The sequence below is a fragment of the Dysidea avara genome, chromosome 1, assembly GCF_963678975.1.
Source record: "Dysidea avara chromosome 1, odDysAvar1.4, whole genome shotgun sequence".
Classification (NCBI taxonomy): Eukaryota; Metazoa; Porifera; class Demospongiae; order Dictyoceratida; family Dysideidae; genus Dysidea; species Dysidea avara.
This window is the reverse complement of record NC_089272.1, coordinates 40,280,631-40,302,758: the sequence shown is the minus strand read 5'-3', so window position 1 is coordinate 40,302,758 and position 22,128 is coordinate 40,280,631. Positions and strand designations below refer to the sequence as shown.

The 22,128-nt window shown below is 36.9% G+C and overlaps 1 protein-coding gene across 5 annotated transcripts in view; it reads left to right on the top strand.

Annotated features, from left to right (window-relative positions):
* The window catches only part of LOC136264338 (mucin-17-like), a 330,828-nt gene that overhangs the window by 124,358 nt on the left and 184,342 nt on the right, over positions 1-22,128 (top strand). The window contains exons 1-5 of one of the 5 annotated variants that reach the window (XM_066059086.1): positions 3,220-3,531; positions 5,375-5,650; positions 10,163-10,438; positions 12,922-13,004; positions 14,151-14,382. The exons of 3 other annotated variants lie outside the window; for them this stretch is intronic. In XM_066059086.1, coding sequence (XP_065915158.1) covers positions 3,402-3,531; positions 5,375-5,650; positions 10,163-10,438; positions 12,922-13,004; positions 14,151-14,382 — 997 coding nt within the window. In that variant the 5' untranslated portion in view covers positions 3,220-3,401. Of the gene's footprint in view, positions 1-3,219; positions 3,532-5,374; positions 5,651-10,162; positions 10,439-12,921; positions 13,005-14,150; positions 14,383-22,128 lie in introns of those variants that run through there. One more of the 5 variants, XM_066059078.1, reaches the window with a different exon arrangement.

Below are 22,128 nucleotides of genomic sequence, written 5' to 3'. Positions count from 1 at the left end.
GTAGTTGTTTTTACAGGGTTTCTCCATTTTACTTTCTGCTTCACAAACTTGCCTCTACAAAAGTGTGAATTTCTCCCATTCTGTTTTGTCCCCATGAATACTGTATTGTTTATTGTGCATAATACTTTATAAAAAAGTGTTTACCTGTGACCTGACCACAGTACATTATCTCCAAGGCGGGTGTTTACAGTGAAACAGGAGTACAACATCTACTAGGAACAACCTGACTAATAATAACATCAACTTTTACTAACACCTCATTAATATTCACTTAGCAACCACCAGAAGTCGATTGCACAAGGTCAATTAAACATGTGTGGTGTTATTTGCTTACGGGAAAATATTAAATGGAAGCTTTCCTCGCCAAAAATCTCAAGTACTGTGGAAGTTGTCAATTAAGTTACATGGTGAAGATTAACTCTGAACATATTCTAGGGCTTGACGAAGAGTTTTTGTGCAAAAAAATCAGGTCAGTGTTTTGGTGCGAATGTTTGTGCGACTACTTTTGTAGTGCAACAACTTGTTTAAAGCCTTTTTTCTAGGGTTCCATCGATACAGAATATAATAAAATAAAAATAAATGAAGAAGAAAGCAGAAGAAAAACTAAGGAGGAAAAAAGAAAAAAACACTGTAAAAAAAGAAAGGTAGAAACAACTTCAAAAGTAGTAACTACCTAGATATTTGACAGTTACTGCAACATTTAGCAGGTTAAATCTACTTGGTTAAATAATATATATTTATATATAATTTTTACCATGTAACTATTTTAAACTACTTTGGCATTGTTTATTTAATAAATATATTACACTTGGTTTTAGTTATTCAGCCTATAAAAGTTGGGCTAGCTGAGTTTCACAAATTTGGGTTAAATCTACCTTTTATTTTTCACTGTGAAGGAAACTAAAAAGAAAGCAGAAAAAAAAGCAGCAGAAAGTGCTAGTGAAGGCCAAAAAGCAGCAGAGAAGGCAGAAAAGGCTAAGAAAACTGAAAAAAGATTAAAAGCAAGGTTATTATCTGGAAAAGAAAATGAACCTCCATCAAAAGCTACTAATGCCACTTCACTACTTGGAAAACAAGATCAATAATCCAAAAGGCTACATTTACGTATTTCAAAATTGTGCGTGGGTGGGAGACAATAGTGGCATATTTTACCACAAAAATCATTGTAACTTTAGAACAGAATAATCTATAAACTTTCTGTAAAACTTTAGGGAAAATGCTTCAATTTGATGCCACGTTTGTGGATTTTGGATCATACAATTGTAAAATACTGTAGAGACAAAACTGACAGTTTTTGAACATTAAATTGTCTGTAAAGGTCACTAAAGGTCAAATCTGAGGTGGCGCCCTATCAAAAAATAATCTTTTTCATTCACACAAACTTTTTGCCAAGTTTCATACTTTTATCCAAAAGTGCACAAAAATGCCTTTTTTTAAAGGCTTACAACCCTGACTATGTGAGTAAATGCTGGATGGTCTGAAACTGAATTCTCTCATTTGGCAAGTCTGGTCCTGAAACTGAAGGGTATGATGGGCCTTCAAGCTTGTGACATGCAAGGCATTGCAACTCTTCTCACAACTTGAGCAGATAAATTGTTGAGTTGACCTTTACAATGCAAAACTTCCTGGCTATCAAAAAAAAAACAGCCCAAATTCCTGGACTAACAGGGGTTGTGGACCTGAGCAAGAAAGAAGATGTCAGATTTAATGAGCAAATTAAACACTACACTTTAAGTCTTAATCCATAGTAGCTCTGATTGATTCATTTCAGTACGAGATATGGAAGATTCACATGAGTGAGTTTGCTTCCTGCACTTCTTAATGAACCAAATCACATAAGAAGTCACATCCAATAATTGATGCTGCAATCAATCAACTCATTAATAGACTGACACACAAAGGTTGAATTGGTAGTAACCAAAGAAAGTGTATTGGGGTTATGTTCTTTACCATCTCTATCTGAGCTTTATGGCTGAGGTTATATGCTTCAATGGTTGCAGTCGATCCCATCAGAAAGTCTGGACCTTGCTACCACAACACCTAGTCAGTCAGATCTGAAGCCATGATGTCCCTTGAAGGTAAATCAGCAGGACTCAAGTTTCCAGGATAATCTCTCCCAGTCACTGAGCTTATGGATCTCATCAATTCTGTATTATATATAATTTTTATTATGAATCCAGCAAAGTGCTGTTGAGGAGTCCACCCAAAGGAACTAACAATTGAAATTGGAAATCAAGCTTTGGAAAACTTTAGTCTTGCAAGAAGTAATGCTCATAATAGCTCAAGGTGCAAAATTGATTGTTTGTTGTGGGGAGCAACCTTCAGGCTTTCTAACAGTTGATTTTACCTCTGGGGGAAGGTGATTTTACCTCTGGGGGAAGGTGTTTGTTGTCTGGAGGAAGGTGATCATTCCAGTGGGACTTGTTTACGCAAAGTGTTTGAAATAACACCTTCAAAAGAATGACAAAAGGACTAAGGAAACCCATTGATGTAAAAATGGCAGCAGTTACATGCTGTACTGTTTGTTTGCTGGATGGCAAGCATCTTGCATGAGCCTATAATTCCCCAAAGCAGAATCTAAATTCATTAGGCTCAAGAAACCATTGAATTCCAAGTAGCTTATCTGGCTCAGGTTCTAATTTATTCACCCCTTCAGCCTCTCTTTTAGTTTTCTGTTCATTTTGTTCTGATTTTAATGCTAGTAAGGAAGGGGAATTGGAATTCCATTTGTGCAAGTTAAAGCCACTATCTGACATCTCCAATTTAGCTGCCTTGTATAACTGAAAGCCATTACCAATGACATCAGCACCAGCAATGAGATCATTAATGTACAAGAACTGCTGTATGCACTGGCACAGTTCAGACTGATTATCATAGTACTTATGAATGTGATGGGAAATTACAGCTCCTAGATGGTTGCAGTCCAAAATCTAAATGGGTATATTTAAGGTTTAAGCTGCAGAATGTCACTATCTTTGTGGGGGGGGGTCCTTGAATCAAACAAAAACACAGCATGTCTTTGTCAGACTCACAAATGCCAATCACGAGAAAGGCCTTCTTTATCTGCAGTTAATGCAATGTAATTACTATGAAACCGTACTATAATGTCAGTTTTTAAGATTAGAAATTTAATAGTATTGAAATGTGGAATTAGCAAAACATCACTTATTTATTTTCCTTTGTTAATTTTTGTCAGTGATGTCATTTTATTCGAATATACGTAATACACTCCATTATGATTCTTTCAACATATTGTAGGCCCACCATCCCCTGTTAGGGACATCACTACTGCTAGTAGTGGTTGTTTGAGTACTACTGTCTCATGGGATCCTGTTACTAGTGACCCAGTATGTGGACCAGTGTCATATGATGTGATAATATCACCATCTGATGGAGTAGTGATGATGAGAATAACTGACACCTCCTACAATTTCACTGGATTAACACCTGATAATAGTTATACTGTCACTGTGGCTGGTAGAAATAGTGCTGGTGTGGGTGAATCTACTGCTAGGATGGTGTCAGTTGCAGGTAATTTTAGTGAATGTACAGTTTATTTGTTTACAATTGTACTATTCAAATTCACAGATCAATTATCTCTCAATTGTACTTGTAACTGTAGTTACCATTTGTTGAGAATGAGTACAGTATTAATGGGTGTGTGATATTGTAAACCAGTAATAAAGCAATATCATACAGACATACACCTTCTGGGTTATAGCATAGATACGTACAGTGTTTAGGCATTGTAATAGGAATTGGAAATGGACTCATTACAGTATACAGTTGTCATCATCAAGTTTAAAAGCTGTGATGGTGTGTACCCATTATTACCATCATGTGTCTGTTCTTGTAACTTGACACAGTTGTTGTCTAGCACAAAACTATAATACAAATGCTCAAGCAGATAAATGAAGCTATGTATGTAGCAGGATGGTGGCATATTTCACCAGTTGAAAGGGGTCAGTAAAATCACAGAATATGGAAACCACTTATGTATTCTAAAATGCAGCTATTTCTGGTGTGTGATGCTGTTTCCAATCTCTATTAAGGATCGTGTACTGTATCTGGTTATATACTGTAAATTATAGGGTAAAATAACTTAAAGTCCACATGCATAATGTTATGTATTTCATCCTGCTTTTAGGTAATGAATAGACTTTGCAATGCTTATTTGTGGCAACTGCACTGTATGTACCACAGTAATGTGATTTTTTTTCTCAGTTTGATGGTGACCTGATACAAAAGCTGTCGAATAATGTACAACAGCAGCAGTTTTTAATGGCAATCTTAAGATTGTAACAATTAGATTAAGAATAAAAATCTGGAGCCCATTTGAATTGAGTTACATATGTATGCTATGATCCATGAATAGTGTTATTGCATTAGCTAGAAAAGGGTAGAAAGCGAAATGCTTTATTGATACCTGATAGTACAGTGTGCTTTATATAAAGGCAATGGTTTTCTTGTTTCAGACATGGAAAATTTCATGATGAACTCAGATTAAAACTGTTCTGTGCCACCTTAAATGCTCCTTTGAACTTTGTACGTGCTTGTGCTCCTGATAAACTTAACTTGAAAATAATCCATAATTGTGATCAACCCTGTTTCCTGTTTTTACCACAACTTATTGCTGACTCAATAGATACCATATTTCATTCTATCCTTTCTTCAGAACTGGCAAGTCTGGTTCCTGCAGCAACTTTTGTTAGACTTTGTGAAAACCACAAGTAAAGGTTTGGCACTGTTCAGTGGCCCAGCTTTGTTTGAATTGTCTGTAGTGAAGTTGTGAAGCCATGATGAGATGGCATCCCCAAAATTGGCATCCTGGCATCCCCAGGCATCCTGGCATCCCCAAAATTGACCTCTGTCCTTCACTCATCTCTTTCCTACTAGTTAAAATAGTTCACGCTAGAATTTGCACTGGGTATTCCAAAGTACATACAATAGGCTGCAAAAAAATTTACATTTCATAATTGTAATTACACTGTAGTGGCGTAATTACGAATTATGCTCTATTAGTAATTATGAATATATTGTAAATGTGGCTGGTGAAAAACCACTTTTTTGTATAATTATGGATTACGGTCAAAATGTAATTACAGTACAAACATGTGTAATTACTTAGTAATCACACTGTAATTACAATTATGAAACATAAACTTTTTTTACAGCCTACTGTATGTAGGAATGCGTTTTTATAATCATGAACTTACAGTCCTATGTACTTATTCTGAACAGTCCTATGTACGTACATAGTATACCTCTTACACAGTAAAAACTTGCAATGCATAAGAAAAAGATACTCTGAACCAGTGTGGTATAATTATCCCTTATGTACCCTAATTAATTTTTGTGTCACAATTTTTTATAGGTATACAGACAGTTAACAATTTGATGGCAACAGACAATTGTTTAAATGTTAATGCTAGTTGGACTACTATCACTGGACCATGTAGTAATTCAGTTCAGTATATGATAACATTGTCGTCATCTAGTGATACTATTGGACCAGTAGTAACCAGTGACACTTCATACAATTTTAACAATACGGTGATGTTAACTGGTGATATCTCTGTGAGTGTTGTTGCCTTTATTGGGAACACAATGGGAACTAGTATACAAGTTGCTACTCAACCTTCTCTTACAAGTAAGTCTGCGATTCTTATACGTATGGAGTTAATTGAATTAACAGTGGAGCCTTGTTTATCCAAACTGTCTGTTAACCAAACACCAAAATGATTGCTTGCTCTGTTAGTTGTAGTTGGATGTGCCATTAAAAAAATTAACATCTGTTATTTATGTTGTACAAGCATGAATATGGTGATTGTGCACACAACTTCTGTATCAGTGATATTGGATTTTTATTATGTGATTATCCAAACACCCAGCACTTGTATACATTCCTGTATGCATTTGACTGCAGCAGACATGTTTGATTTATATACATGCACAGGAATAACTGGGTCGATTAGTTAAACTTTACTAATCAAGACACACGGTAGTGTGTTGTGCGGCCAAGAAAGCCGGTGACCACATCGTGATCAAGACACATGGTAGTGTGTTGTGTGGCCAAGAAAATTGGCTACCACACAGTGAGTATATTGACAGGAAGAAAGAAAACAGCTTTTTCACGCGTGCATAGCTCCATGGTCCCTTCTCCAAAGCACACCATTTGTACGTTATAGCTGTCCCCTAGGTAGGGTATGCCACACAGCCATTTGCGAGATATAGGCATTCAAAGTTTTGTTAATTTCTTTGTTTTTTTCTTCTTATGCCGTACAGGGGCTACAGGGGCTTCGATTTCTTTTTGCACACTCTGCATAAATTGCTACAAAATACAAACATGTAACTCGATCACCTTGATCTTTGGCACAAATGAAGAGCTTGTAATGGTGGGTTCACGTACCAAATTTGCTGTGAATCTGAGGAATATTCAAGGAGTTATGAGCATTTATTCATGTAGAAAAAGATCATACTTCTGTCATGGCTACAGGGTAAACTGATTATAGAAATAACCTGAAAATTGGTGTATAGATAGGCTGATAATCGTAGCAGTGCCTTTTGATAATTTGATTAGCAATAGAGTTACAGTGACAAAGGTAGAAAGCAAAATTCATCCAAGTGTAAAATCGCGGGATCAAGATACTCTAATAGAGCAGTCACCGCATGGTAAAAAGGTGTGCAAAAAATGTCGAAAAAAACCCTACCAGGGTTTGGACCAGGGACCTCCATACCTAACACCTCCATCCTTTACAACTGAACCACTACTACCTTGGCTGATCACCTTGCTTAAGTTCTGCTTTATAAATGAAATTTCTAGCTGAAATCTGCTTATAATCAAGCATCTGTAATTTCATAGATCTACCAATGGAAGTATTAGATTGTTCTAGAACATTCTATGTATGTTCTATTAGAAGTCCTTAAAAAAGTACACTCTATTAGAGTATTATATTAATATTATCAAATATTGAATTAATTAAAACATGCAAAGAAATACATTTATTATAAGGCCTAATGTATTTCATGGACTGGACTTGTGGACTGGACTTGTGGACTGGACTCACGCAATGAGCTGGAAACAACTTTTAGACAATAATCCAGACATTATCCATCTCTTGACACCACTATCGAGTTACAACTACTGATACTGCTCTTCCTTACAAGTCAACAAACTAACGCATGCACTAATTAATTAGAATACACTTACGATACACGAATACTGGCAGTAATAAAGCGTGATAGAGGCTATTGTTGTAGCGTAGATGTTTTCCTTTATTGCTTTTGCACTAGTGCTAGTGCTAGGGTTGTAGGGATGAGCCGGTAATAATTCTTGGCAGGGTACTGTAGCTATAGGTAGCACCGCTCGGCTGGCGAGGTGATGCTGGGGCCAGCGTTGAAACCGGGTCGGGTCATCCGGGTCTGACCCGGTTTACAATTTATCCGGGTCTGACCCGGATTGGATCACGTGAGAAACGAAATTGTTCGTTTGATGACGTGGAACTTATAAACGCTATCGCATAGCTCTTTCGTGAGCCACGCCCACTTATCGCATTACCAACATGTGCTCAGCCACGCCTATTTGTTAGTAAGTGCAGTAGGTAGCACGAAACTGAGGGTATCTATGGTGAGGGGTAGCTATTGTCAGTAGGTGAAGACCTTTTTTTTTTTTTTTTTTTTTTTTTTTTTTTTTTTTTTTTTTTTTTCTTTTTTTTTTTGGTCTTCAACCTACAGCTAGGCTGAAGTTGCAATATTTACTGAACACGAATCGAACGCTCAAAATGTAGACTCGTTCACTCGCTCGAGACTAGCCGAAACACGTCTCGGCTTTAATTAATCCGGGTCAAATCCGGGTCAGTGGGTCATCCGGGTCAGCAGTAGTGACCTGGTTTCAACGTTGGCCGGGGCTATGCAAATAAACTGGCTCATCACTACAACTCTAACACTAGTGCTAAGTACTGGAGCAACAAAGGAAAAACATCTAAGCTACAACGATAGCCTCTATCACGTTTTATCACTGCTAGTACTTGTGTATCGTAATGTATTCTAATTAATTAGTGCATGCACTAGTTTGTTGACTTGTAAGGAAGAGTAGTATCAGCAGTTGTAGCTCTATAGTAGTGTCATCTAGTGTTGCAAGAGATGGATAATGTCTGGATTATTGTTTAAAAGCTGTATCCAACTCAGTGCATGAGTCCAGTCTGCGAAATACATTAGGCCCATCTATAAGTCTGTCTTCAATAATCATCATTGTATCTACATAGAAAAGAAGAAATGTGAGTAAAAATAAACCTCAAAGTTAGCCATAGGCTGGTTTTGGGGTTTTATAAAGATATGAAATCCACACGAAAACAGCCAAGCTGTGAACAAATGGTGTGGCCTTAAAAAGCCTGGGTGAAAAAAGTTGTGAAATCAAAGATGTGCATTGTTAAAATTTATTAGCATTGACATCATTGCAGCCATTTCTTGGCCGCCACCTTTGATTTCACAACTTTTTTCACCCAGGATTTTTTAGGCCGTACCATTTGTTCACAGCTTGGCTGTTTTTGTGTGGATTTACATACTGTATCATACCGTACTACCAGTACAATAGTACTATATACAGTAGTAGAAATCTCTCTTCCCCCCAAGAATATTTTTTCTACACAAAGAAGAATACCTCCACATAATAATATAGTCTTTGTGCATGTACTATCCAGTAACACTATTTTTGATTTTTAAAAATGTCCAAACCTGATTTTTGGTCTGCTAGCCAACAATGCTAGAGGTTAAATGACACATTATGCAACCACCATTTTGTGCCACAATAGCATTCTCACATGTGGCATGTGATCTGCCTTTATCTTTCCTCTCCAATCTTACTAGTCATCATCTTCTTGCAAGGAAACTACCTCAAAGCACAGTTTGTTGTACTGATACTTTTCTTACAGACAGACACATGCACGCACCCACACCCTCCCCCTCACATACACACCACATACATGCACACAAACACACACACACCTAGCTAGATGTCACAAAATAAAATTATTTGTATGTAAGCTGGTGGGAGGGAATAGGATAGTACACAATAATCAGTTCGCTACAGAAAACAGACCATGGTGATCATGTCCCTTAATGATCAAGCTGCGCTTGTAATAATAGTAAATAATAAAATTTACTCTTGATAATAACTTCTAATTGCAAAAAGACAAGACAAAGCAACCATGCTTCTTATTGATCTATCACATAGGATACCCCTACAAGATCATCAGTGAGATCAAGATACTCCAATACAGCAGTCACCCTAATACATCAGCTACGTACAATAATACAGTAATTACACTTGCGTAATCACTGCTATGCTATAACAAAAAGAAAGCATACTAGTGTATTTAAAAATGAATTGATCTGATTAATAAAAGTAGTGAATGGATGATGGTGTTCCAACTAGTGCTGTACACCTACAAAATTTTTGTCACCAGTTAATTGCCTACCAATGATTGACAATAACTGGTTAATTGGTTTGTTTGTATATTGGCAGACATAATACAACTCAACAAGTCTGCTGGAAGGTTTAGGGTGGTATCAAAGTAACCATCAACATCCTGTCTTGCAATAACAGTTTTTACAATCACACATTTACACATTCTTTGAGGTTATGTTATGATGTTAACACTTGTCAGCAGGGGTAATTTATGGTTTACCAAGTGGGTGGGAAGTAACTGGTTTAAGGTTTCTTCACTGGTTATTGGCTGACCTAGACAACACTGGTTACGTGGAATTAATTAAATATGTGACCACATTTGCGAAAAAGGGTCTTCCACACACATTCAATTTACAAACTATAACTTCTGATTGAAACAAGCTATTGCCTTGAAAATTGGTCGGTAGAGAGTACTACCATAGTTTAACAATGTATGGAGAAATTTTCAGGTTCGTGTGTGTCTTGAGAGCCAATTTATTTTTTTAAATGCATAGAATTGAATGACTGTGGAAGACCCATTTTTGCAATTTGGCTACATATTTTGTAATACTATTATTTATTTCACTATTGTTATTGCTTGGATCCATACTTCATTTTAAAACCAATGATTTGTAAATACCAACAGTACATGTAGTGTCATAAAGTGTGCAATACTAACATGAAGGAATTTTAAGAATTGCTGTAATTTTACTGTAGATAGACCACAAATCACCACACCTATTGTGGTAGAGAGATGTGTATCCTACTTGTACATAACTTGGAATGATACGACTCAGTGTGTACCAGTGAATTATACAGTGATGTTGAGTAATACATCATCTAGTGAACTACTACACAGTGATACTACTAGTAACAACTTTCACAACTATACTGGACTAACTAGTGACACATTGTACTCAATAACTATTACTGGTAGGAACAGAGTTGGTCAGGATGTTGTGATGAATCACACTTCATCTTTGAAATCAGAGGGTAAGTGAATTATCATAGCTTTTTTTGTGTTACCAGGCATGTACGTAATTGTGTATGTATGTCACCTGGCTTCATTATTTGTTTAGGAAAGCATATTTTGCACAAGTGTAAGTGAAAATTAGAAATTTTACATTGGAGTTGGGGTCATAGAAATTAAAAAGTAATAATAATACAAGTGAAACATGTACATATACCTGCAGCAGTGGACATTATTTTAATCCCTGCTTTAGTCTCTTATATATAGTCACGACTGAAGAATTTATGTGAATGTGCACTAGTACAGTTGCATTTGTATGTACATAGGTCAACTAGTTTTTCTATGACCTCTACTTTACCTTTTTGTTAACATAAATATGACTGGTAAACCTTTGCACATTGCATCAATGGATGAAATGGCATCAGACATACTGTATCAAAACAAATCTGAAAGCATGCCGCAACTGCAAAGTGTGGCCATTTTACTTTATTTTCATCTGTACGTAGCGATACAAACAAAGAGCAGTATGAGGAATTCCTCTGCAATTGATCCAGTCACTACAGAAAATATGTAAGTTTCTATTATAAATGTGTTAGTCAGCACTAGGAAGCAATTACAGTATGTGCTACGTACATACAAATCAACACCTACACAGTGGTGGAGAAAGAAATAAACACAAAGGAAGTCCATGATGCATCCAATGTAGCTACTACGGTAGATGAAAAGGCATGTTTCAGGCTTTAGTAAGTGAAAGGGAACAGTGAAGAAATCAAGCCTGTAGCATTAACCATGGTTGAGTTAATGGTTATGCTTGGCTGAAGGCGTCGACCACTCAGTGAGCAGTTATTACTGGTGTCAGTTAGTGAAAAAAAATTTGTTAAACCAAAAACTCTATAATTCCATAGAAACTTGTTGGAAGCATTCGGGATCCCTCTGGAGACATGTTATACCTAACCAATTCTGTCAAGCAGTTGTGGTATGTTCATAACCTGTACTATACAGTATTACTCAAATCAACCATGTGCTTAAAAACACTCAGTAAAAGTTATCTGCTGATTAGATAGTAGAGTAATTTCTGTAAAGCAAGAAGAATAATGCCACACAGACCATGTAGCAGTTATGCAGTTAAAACGTATTCAATTAGAAGTGATTCGAGTTGGCCTCATCTTTTCATTGTACATATGCTGTATCATAAATCTGAAAGTGTTCACTTGAGCAAACTTTTTGAATTTTGCAAAATAAACTCCACAGCTCTCTCTACCTACACAGTTTCTGCTTACAAAAATTACACCATGTGGTTGTGAATGAGATCCACTCAATAATGCAGCCACTTTCTATATTATTCATGCAACAGACTCAGCTGTTTTATTTGGTTTTGATTTTTGATAATCACTGAAGGGATTAAGCCGGAGTATTTAGTATGAAACACAAGGTGCTACAGGTTATTCCTATGTACAAGATATTCATACAGTCTCATTCGTTTGGCAGTCTAGTCTCCGTATATGCTCTAGGGTATTACTACGGTAGTACACTGTAACCCTGTAGTAAAGGTCATAAAAGTTTGGATTTTGCTGCCCATAAATATCGCCCAAAAATTAAACCAGTTTAATGTTTTCATTTCATGCTAGCATGTGCAGTATTGGTTAGGTATAATCAAACCAAAAAAAGGTAATGCTTTCAACAAATCTTAATGGAATTTAAAATATTTTCAATTTACGTATATAACTGAATTGTTTTACTAACTGACTGAGTGCTCAAGACTAGCTGATTGACTGCTTGACTGAATAGCCGATGCCTTACTAGACTACAAATATTGTCATGGACTTGATTTCTTCACTGGTCGCTATCACTTAGGCCCAAGATGTACCTTTTTTCCTACCACAGCAGCTACAATGAATGCATCATGGAAGTACCTTTGTTCTCCTTTGTTCTTGTGCATAGTATATATAATGCCTTTCTTCTGCTGATTATCAAGTTTATGACAGAAATTGTTTATAATTTCCATTGTGACTAGATGTATTGTAAAGATATTTCTTGTGTTGTCCTTCATTTGTTGAGCTATGAAATGGGTAAACATACTGTAGCTGAAAATGAAGTAGAATTGCTTTTCAGTTTGCTTTCGGTATTTAATAGTCAGGGCACACATTCAGATGTGAAGTTTGTTTATGATAATCATTCTTTCCTTTCATGCAGTGTTAACCAATGACAATATGTTACAAAAAAAGTAAACAAACAAATGTAAGGAAAATTAGGAATTTTATGTTCAAATAGAGGTCATAGAAATACTGTAAGAAGTATTGAAACAAGGGAAGTCACCTATACTTGCAGCTATGTATACAGCCCCTACTTCGTTCATGGCTATACAATTTACTAGCTATAAAAACTGAAGTAGTAGTTAAATGTCCACCCATGTATACACAGTACAATCATACTGTAGCTGTGGGTGTAGGTGACTTCCCTTGTTTCATTTTGTATCTGTGACCCTTACTTGAATTTTATGTATTAGTTCCACCAATGGTTATTGGAGTAACTCCATCTTCAATTACCACCACAATACAGCAAGTGGAAGACATCACAATCAGCTGGATGGTATGTGTGTGATAACTTGTGCGTTATGTATGTGTTCTCAACAACTAGTGTCCCTATTTCGCCAAAGATACAGACTTCAAATGGGGAGATCAATCTAGTATTTATATATTGTGTTTTTCCTGTGACTATGGCCAGCTGCAGTATGAGGAAGCTTCATTCAATCTTCCCAACCATTTCTTGATATACCCTTTGCTCTCCCTCTTACACCACCACTGCTCATATGCTTGTATTACAGATACAGTTCTTCTTAATATTAGTACGTCTATACCAATTACCAGCTTACTATGAACTTATTAAACACCCTAGGTTGGCTACATTTATGGTGAAGTTTTCAAATTTGTAGCTTAAGCCTTCCCTCATAGGCAGCTCCAGGATTTGTGGTGACTGGTTTCATCAAGAGCATAGCTAAATTTTTGGTAAAGACCAAAAAAAACAAAAACAAAAGCGATAAGTGCCTGCTGAGAATAACTGCCCTCTACTAGCTATATATTAATCCAGCTATATACACATATATAAAAATCCTTGTTTATAGCTACATAGCTTGCTACACTTTTGCTCTGAATACTGTGACTGCTTTATTAGAGTGATTGACTGCTCTATTAGAGTATCTTGATCTGAACGTGACCAGTTTCCAGAAACCTCAGAAACCCTCTGGAGCCGCCCCTGTCCCTAGCTATAATACTATATCTAATTTTTAATATCATTTATCTCCAATTCTGTTCATGCATGAACATTGACGGATTTGCAAAACTTGATTTTGATCTTGAGTGGTTCATACATTGTAGCAATCTCTTGTATGTTATCTACTGAATTTGAAGTAATTTGAATAAAGCATGTATAAATTTTCAAAGCATGAGAATAGAAGAGATTTTCTTAAACAGCATAAAGAAAAAAGGGGAACTTGATAATTATATCTTGGTGGATATGACACAATTTGCAACAGCCTCACCTTGAAGAAATTTTCACAGAGAAAATGGTTTCTTACCATATAAGTTACAGATGCATGAAATATCAACCCTTGTGTAATGCACACTTGTGTGCTGTGTGTCTGCACTACAAAGTTTTTGTTGGCTGTACAACACTACTGTGTGTCTTAATGTATCAACATATAGTATACATAAGTATATTATCCTATATTTTATACAGGCACCATTGATACTGAATCCATGTACCACATCCTTGATCAGTAATTATGAAGTGCAGATTGACTACACTAACAATGATGGCCACTCTACTGACAGTAGTAGTGTTCCTGGTAATATTTCTTCAATACTAATGTCAGATTATTTTCCTGGACATCCATTATCCAACACCACTTACAATATTTCTGTTATTGCAGTTAATGAAGGTGGTCGTGGCATTGCTAATACTCCAACATGTACGTGTAGACTACTAGTTATGTATTTGTAAAAGTGGTATTATACACTCAGTTTACTGTGCATACATGCAAATCTTGTACATATACTTTTTAAGCTTTAGGTTTGTACAATGTTAAATATTACATATTTGTAGAGGTTTATCAGTAAGAACTGTATGGTGCTGCGGATGACTACAGCCACAGTTACACAAAGGAACAGTTTAATGGGATTTACAACTGCTATGTGTACTTTACTGTATCTGTATGCATGAATATACAGTATGTGGTTACATAGTACACACATGTACTATACAGGTGACTGTGGATCATCAGATGACAATGACCTCTCAACAGGAGCAGTAGTTGCTATCACTTTAGTAGTCACATTTATTATCACACTTTTTGTTATTGCTGTAATGACATACGTCATCACCAGAAAGTATTACAAGCATCAACGTGAGAAAATTGGTAGAAGAAATAATAACAAGAATAATGATACTCAAGATAACAGTCAATTTGTTCTAATGGGTCGAGATGTCAAAATGGATACTAATCCATCTTATGCTATTATGGACAAGGACACTATCAAAATGGATACTAATCCATCTTATGCTATTATGGACAAAGACACTATCAAAATGGATACTAACCCAGCTTATGCTGTTACTAAGTGACTGTATTAGTACATGTTTGTAATTCTGCTGATGCAATAAAACATAACTCATTAATTTTTTAGTTTATACTTTTGTGTGCGTCTTTCTTAGATTTGTAAAGTACATAAGTGTACTTATAGAGCTTTCACATGTGTACGACTGTACATGTATTTTGCAGATATACACATAAATAATATTATAGCTACATATTTGAATTCTTTGGTATGGTATAGGTTGTTTCTACTTCTGATCAGATAGATTATAGCAAAGTATTATTTGGTACTTGTAATTGATTTTATAATAAAACAACTACCCTAATGGCGAATATTGTGACACAGCACAAGTGTGTTCTATACTTTTACATGATTGGTAACCATAGTCTATCTACCACCATTCATTATAAACTGTAGCATTTAAACCAGTATACTATCTACATCCTGTTGTATGCATGTTATTTAAATTTTATAGATATTTTTGTTCTCTATGGATCACCAGTGAAAGTTGGCTAATTGTAAAGTTAGGCTTTTGATTTTAATTTTTAGGTATATGCCTACCTACTACCTTTACAGTTTACTTTATAAAGCTTTAGAACCAATAAATAAATTAATGTAATAGTAGCTGTTATTATCTGCATACGATTGGCCCAGGCAGCAAGGTTCCATGATATTGATATACTGTGTGTTAAGGGCCAAGGGTGGATTTGGGGGAGGGGTCCAAATTTTACTATGTGCTAGCTAGAAAGATAGAAGCTAGAGTACCAAGAGTGCAGGTGCAGTTGCATCTAAACCACACATGGGGAATGAAAACATGGAAAGAGTGATAAGAGAAGAGCCAATCTCTTCTAGGAATCGACACGAGATGATCAAAGGGGTAAAACTGTTGCTAACATCGGAGTACTCTAATAGAACAGTCAACTACTCTGATAGAACATTCATCATTAAAATTCTTTAACTATACAGGACAAACATCAACTTCTAGATCCCTTGAACTTCAGCTTTGAACTCAAGTCAGGCCAAATGTTGTTCCCTTTATATGAAAGCTACAGTAGTTACTACTGCTATAAATTTCACCTACATAGCTCACAATGCTTATTAAGTAAATTATTGCCAGATTTGATCTCAGAAAGCTAATATAAATTTGCAAAATAATTATTTTCCTGTGAGGACATGCCCCCAGATTCCCTAGATAAACCATGCTCCTCATGCTGAATGTGCTTACAGCACTACTAGTTGTATCAACCAGTTGCCATGTTTTTAGTCCCCATGGCCACTTAGCTTAGCACCACTCCCTCGGGAAATCCTACATCTACCACCTCATTATAGTAGTTATGTCAAGTAGGTCTGGCTAAGGTGTACTCATAATGTTATAAAGTATCAATCAATCAGATGGTACTTAAAAGTTAAAATGACAGCTGCAGGGTTGTACAAAAAGATATACTACCTTACCATGCCAAGACCTAAAGTCCATGGTCATGTCACAAATGAAAATGGACCAATTACATGCATAATTTACTCCGCTGATGCTGGATTTGATATTGGATTTCTCATGAATTGTGTATGATTTAGGAGTTGCATAGTTACAAAATCAACATTAATGATCTTGGACTTTGTGTCTTGATAATTGTTAGGCACTCGTAATAGCATCTTCGAAAATTTAAAAACCTGAGGTGACATCAAGACTCATCAAGACTCAAGGTAGTGAGTCGCGAGGCCAAGAAGCACAACAAAGCGCGTGCCCACAATAATAAACATGCGACCACTACTGTGAGTCATTTACATGAGAGATCGATTACACAATATTTTTAAATCTGCATGGCGAATTCTCAGCCTTATTAAAAGGTTCCACCTCGAAACCAGTGGTAGGGTCCGCAACGCGAAAAATCGATATCCTTCAATCAACTACCTAACTATTGTCATGTGTTACGCTAAGTGTAACTTAAAATAACACCAGCGTGGCAGCCAAGTTTGTCACTTTCTTCTGGTAAAAAACGGTACAAATGTCTTAAAATCACGTGATATTTCGTTGCAGCGGTTCGTAGGGTTCTTCGTATGCCACGATATTCACTCTCAACATTGTTCAAGTAGTCTATCATCAACTCAAAGTATTGGTGGTTTAATTGTATTGGTCAGTTTCTGGTGGCAGCACGATCTGTGCAGCTTTTTGGCGACAGACAAAATGTTTCTTCCTCTGGAGCATAGGACAAGCAGAGCAGCAACTGCACCGTGGGTCAGCAATGACCAGTACTAGGTAAAGCACCTGCATGCGGAGTATGGTTATAATTGAAGCTTGTTAGCCATCTGGCTGAGCCATCTATATGCTGAAATTCGGCCTAAACGACGTGATTTTTGCAAACAAATACCAGAATGGTTGATACACCAGTGAGATAGTCTCCAACAACAAGGATACAAAGCTTGTAAACACCTAACAATACGGCTATCTCGCCCAATAAACGCATAGAGCAATCCATGAGCAATCCAATGCATGAAATAGGCAATCACGTGATCGATATTCAAATCTCGAAAAATACCACCATAATCTATTCCAATGACCTTAAAATCACTTGGAATCAAGTGACAATCAGTTTGTGTGCATTACGTTCAGCATCTCGATTAGCCCACCAGTCCAAGGCTCTCCCTATGCCATCACAGCATAACACACACCTGTACTGGCCCAGACCACGCCTGAGCGAACAATTAATAGAAATATTTACAAAAGGAGCACACTGCATGGTTCCTATTCAGAAATGAAAGCGATTTTATGGGCATCTCCGCGATTTGAATTTCGATCATGTGAGTGCCTATTTCATGCATTGGATTGCTCTATGCGTTTACTGGGCGAGATAGCCGTATTGTTAGGTGTTTATAAGCTTCGTATCCTTCCTGTTGGAGACTGTCTCACTGATGTATCAACCATTCTGATATTTGTTTGCAAAAATTGCGTCGTTTTGGCCGAATTTCAGCATATAGATGGCTCAGCCAGATGGCCAACAAGCTTCAATTATAACCATACTCCGCATGCAGGTACTTTATCTAGTACTGGTCATTGCCGACCCACGGCGCAGTTGCTGCTCTGCTTGTCCTGTGCTCCAGAGGAAGAAACATTTTGTCTGTCGCCAAAAAGCTGCACAAATCGTGCTGCCACCAGAAACTGACCAATAAAATCAAACCACCAATACTTTGAGTTGATGATAGACTACTTGAACAATGTTGAGACTGAATATCGTGGCATATGAAGAACCCTACGAACCGCTGCAACGAAAAATCACGTGATTTTAAGACATTTGTACCGTTTTCTACCAGAAAAAAGTGACAAACTTGGCTGCCACGCTGGTGTTATGTAAATTACACTTAGCCTAACACATGACAAGAGTTAGGTAGTTGATTGGAGGATATCGATTTTTTGCGTTGCGGACCCTACCAGTGGGAATGTAACCTTTGTATAATGAGTAACTACCACACGAAAAGTCAGGCGAATTGTTGCAGTAGTCTGTTCCATCGCCCACCCATTTACAATACATTAATTTAATTATTTATTCAAATGTGCATCGTTCTTTTTTTCATTTTCTTCGTCATCGCATCCCATTGGGGCGATTTTCTTTCAACCATGAAGTCGAATTGTAAAAAGGCTGCGGCTATTAGGGGCTATTTACACAATGTATCTGTAAATTTAATTTCGCTAAAAGTTGTTTGTTAGTCTATGAGATCGCTTTTGTGCTCTTAGAAGATTCAAACTTGCCGCCATTACGTCGAGGTGTGAGGCGCCCGCCTTAATTCCCAAACAGCGTGGAAGTGGGCAAGGTCATTACATTAGCCATAGCGAGCTGGCTGATTTGATGGACACTGTGCTGTCAACTCCGTGTTTAATTGTGAGTCCAGTCACTGTTTTTTTTAAATTCGCCACGTTATGCCTAGCTCCACTGACTCGTTATAGCGTTATTCCCCCATGCAGGGCCGCACCAACATATAGCTGTTTCATACCCGCTGTAGTGTTGGGATACAGTTGAAGTAACTTACTGCTACATTACCCGTGCACGTCTCTAATCTTGCCCCAGCCATTCAGTGCCGGTGAAACTTGAGTGTTCACTAAAAGCCAGCATCAGCACATCACCTTTCAGTCACAGCCATAGGCGGTGGAAAGGGGGGGTAGGGGGCTGAAGCCCCCCCTCAGAATGATATCACACCGAAATTATCTTTCTTGGAGTGGGGCTGAAAACCGTGATAAAGATCGAGATACTCTAATAGAGCAGTCACTTTAATAAAGTAGTCAGTGTGTAGCGAGCTATGTAAGGATTTTTATGTAGTTTATCAGCTAGAAATGGTAGCTGGTGAGGTGGAAAGCTTTTGTTAGTTGGTTGTGACCTTTTTTTTTTTTTTTTTTTGGTCTCACCTTACCAAACTATAGAAATAAGTCTGGGTCAGCCCAGCCCCCCTCATATCAACTACTTCCTCCGCCGCTGGTCACAGCCCTTGTTAGACCCTCATGCAACCACCCACAATTATAAAAACTCTTTAATGATAGCATGAATATACTGTAATAGTAAACGTTTACATTATGATGATCCCATAAAATAAAAAAAAACAATGACTACAACAGCACAAGAAGCCAGATACACTAGTGTTTGGCTATGAAGTCCACCAAGAGTTCATAATATAGTAGTGGGGTCTTGGTACCACAAATTAATGATTTGTCCATTGACCATAAATTCACCCGCCTACAGTCACATCAGTATCCACCCTGCACATACAGAAAGGGATATGGTATATGGTAAGGCACAGTTAACTAAAAACATGTAATCATATAGTCCCACACAAAACTATATGTTCCCGTACCAGCTTGCCTTGGATAAATAAAGAAATTAAGAGGAACCTGAGAAAGCATAAAAGATTATATAACAGAGCGAGAAAGAGAAATTCTAGTGAAGACTGGAATGCTTATCGTATGTTGAGAACAGCACATAATAATTATTTTAGCTAATTTTTTTACTGCTCATTTAGTGGAAACTGCAGACAATTTTGGAAATATATTAGAGCCAAACGAAAAGATAATCATAACATTTCCACATTGGTTACAAATGGACTACCTATCTCTGATTCAAAAGAAAAGGCCAATGTATTAAACAAGCACTTTGAGTAAGTCTTCACCAAGGAAAATCTGTCTAATGTTCCCGTTATGAACGAAAGTAATAACATACTACCTGGAATGCCTGACATAACTTTTTCGGTTACTGGAATACAACATCAACTATCTATACTAGATACCAACAAGGCTAGTGGCCCAGACAATATCTCTCCATTTATATTAAAGCACTATTCAAATGAAATATCACCTATATTACAAGTCATTTTTATGCAATCCCTGGATACAGGTGTGCCATCTGACTGGTTATAGGCTAATGTATGCCCTGTTTTCAATAAAGGAAGCCGAACTCATGCTTCCAACTATCGTCCAATATCCTTAATATCTTAAAACTCAGACATTATGACATTACTAATAACATCTGTCACTGGATCAGTACCTGGCTTACCCAAAGATCTCAACAAGTAGTATTAGATGGTGCCTCATCTGAATTGGTGTCCGTTCAGTCTGGAGTACCTCAAGGAACTGTCCTTGATCCCTTGATGTTTCTCATATATATTAATGACATCACAGAGAGCATAAGTTCACCATTACGACTATTCGCTGATGATTGCATACTTTACAGAACTATTACTACTGAAGAAGATGCTATCCAACTACAAAATGATCTCGACCAACTATCTGCATGGGCAATAAAGTGGCAACTACGTTTTAATGTAACAAAATGTACTATTATGTGCTTCACCAGATCTTCATCACCTATTCTATTCAATTATAAACTGAATCATTACAATTTAACAACATCTAGTGAATACTCCTACCTTGGAATTTTATTAGATAATAAACTATCTTGGTCATCTCACATAAAAACACAGCTGCTAAAGCCACCAAAACTTTAAACTTTCTCAAAAGAAACCTTAGTAGTTGCTTGCCAGAAGTAAAAGCACCAGCTTACCTCACCATGATTCATCCTGCAATGGAATATGCCGCGGTTGTATGGGACCCATACTATCAAACTGATATCCAACAGTTAGAGAAAGTGCAGCGTAGAGCTGCAAGATGGGTTTTAAATGACTTTAGTAGACACAGTTCAATCACAAATATGTTACAACAGCTTTCTTGGCCAAGTCTCCAAGTACGTCGTAAGATATGTAGGTTACAAACACTATTTTAAAATCATCCACAATGGGTACCCTTTATCTATCCCATCCTACTATTTAGAAATGGAAAGAGCTACTAGACAATATCATCCTAGACGTTACGTTCTTCCTACTTCATCCACCAACATATTCCAGCATAGTTTTTATTGGGTAGGAGGGATTTTTTTCGAATCCTGGGGTAGGAGGGATTTTTTTTCCTTTCTTTGGCCCTTTTCTGTTTCACCTTATTGTTAGCTAGGTTAAGTTATCATTTAAAGTCTCCAGTTCTTGTTAGGTTAGGTAATCCAAAGGCTGCAGCACATGTTGCTGTCAGACCTTCAGTGCTGGTCACTGTAAAGTACTAATAATAATAAATACTTGGGTTTAAAGGAAGAAAATCCATCCCTCCTGGAGGAGACTGAGCGTGGCGCTCGACTAGACATTGGGTGGCCTGCAGTTCGAATCCTGGGGTAGGAGGGATTTTTTTCCTTTCTTTGGCCCTTTTCTGTTTCACCTTATTGTTAGCTAGGTTAAGTAATCATTTAAAGTCTCCAGTTCTTGTTAGGTTAGGTAATCCAAAGGCTGCAGCACATGTTGCTGTCAGACCTTCAGTGCTGGTCACTGTAAAGTACTAATAATAATAATAATAATAATTTCAGATCAATTCGTGATTAGAACGCTTTACCACCCAGATTAATTGATCATGATAACATTGACCAATTTACTAATGAAATCCAGCAAATTTATAAGTCCTAACTTCTGTACGCATGTAATCATTGTAATTATGTTTGTAATTGCTAAATTTTTCCTGAGCTAATCAGCATTGAGTGCTGCCTGCTCAGTAATAATAAATAAATAAATAAATAAATAGTCAAACTAACATGTCAAATATGTATAGT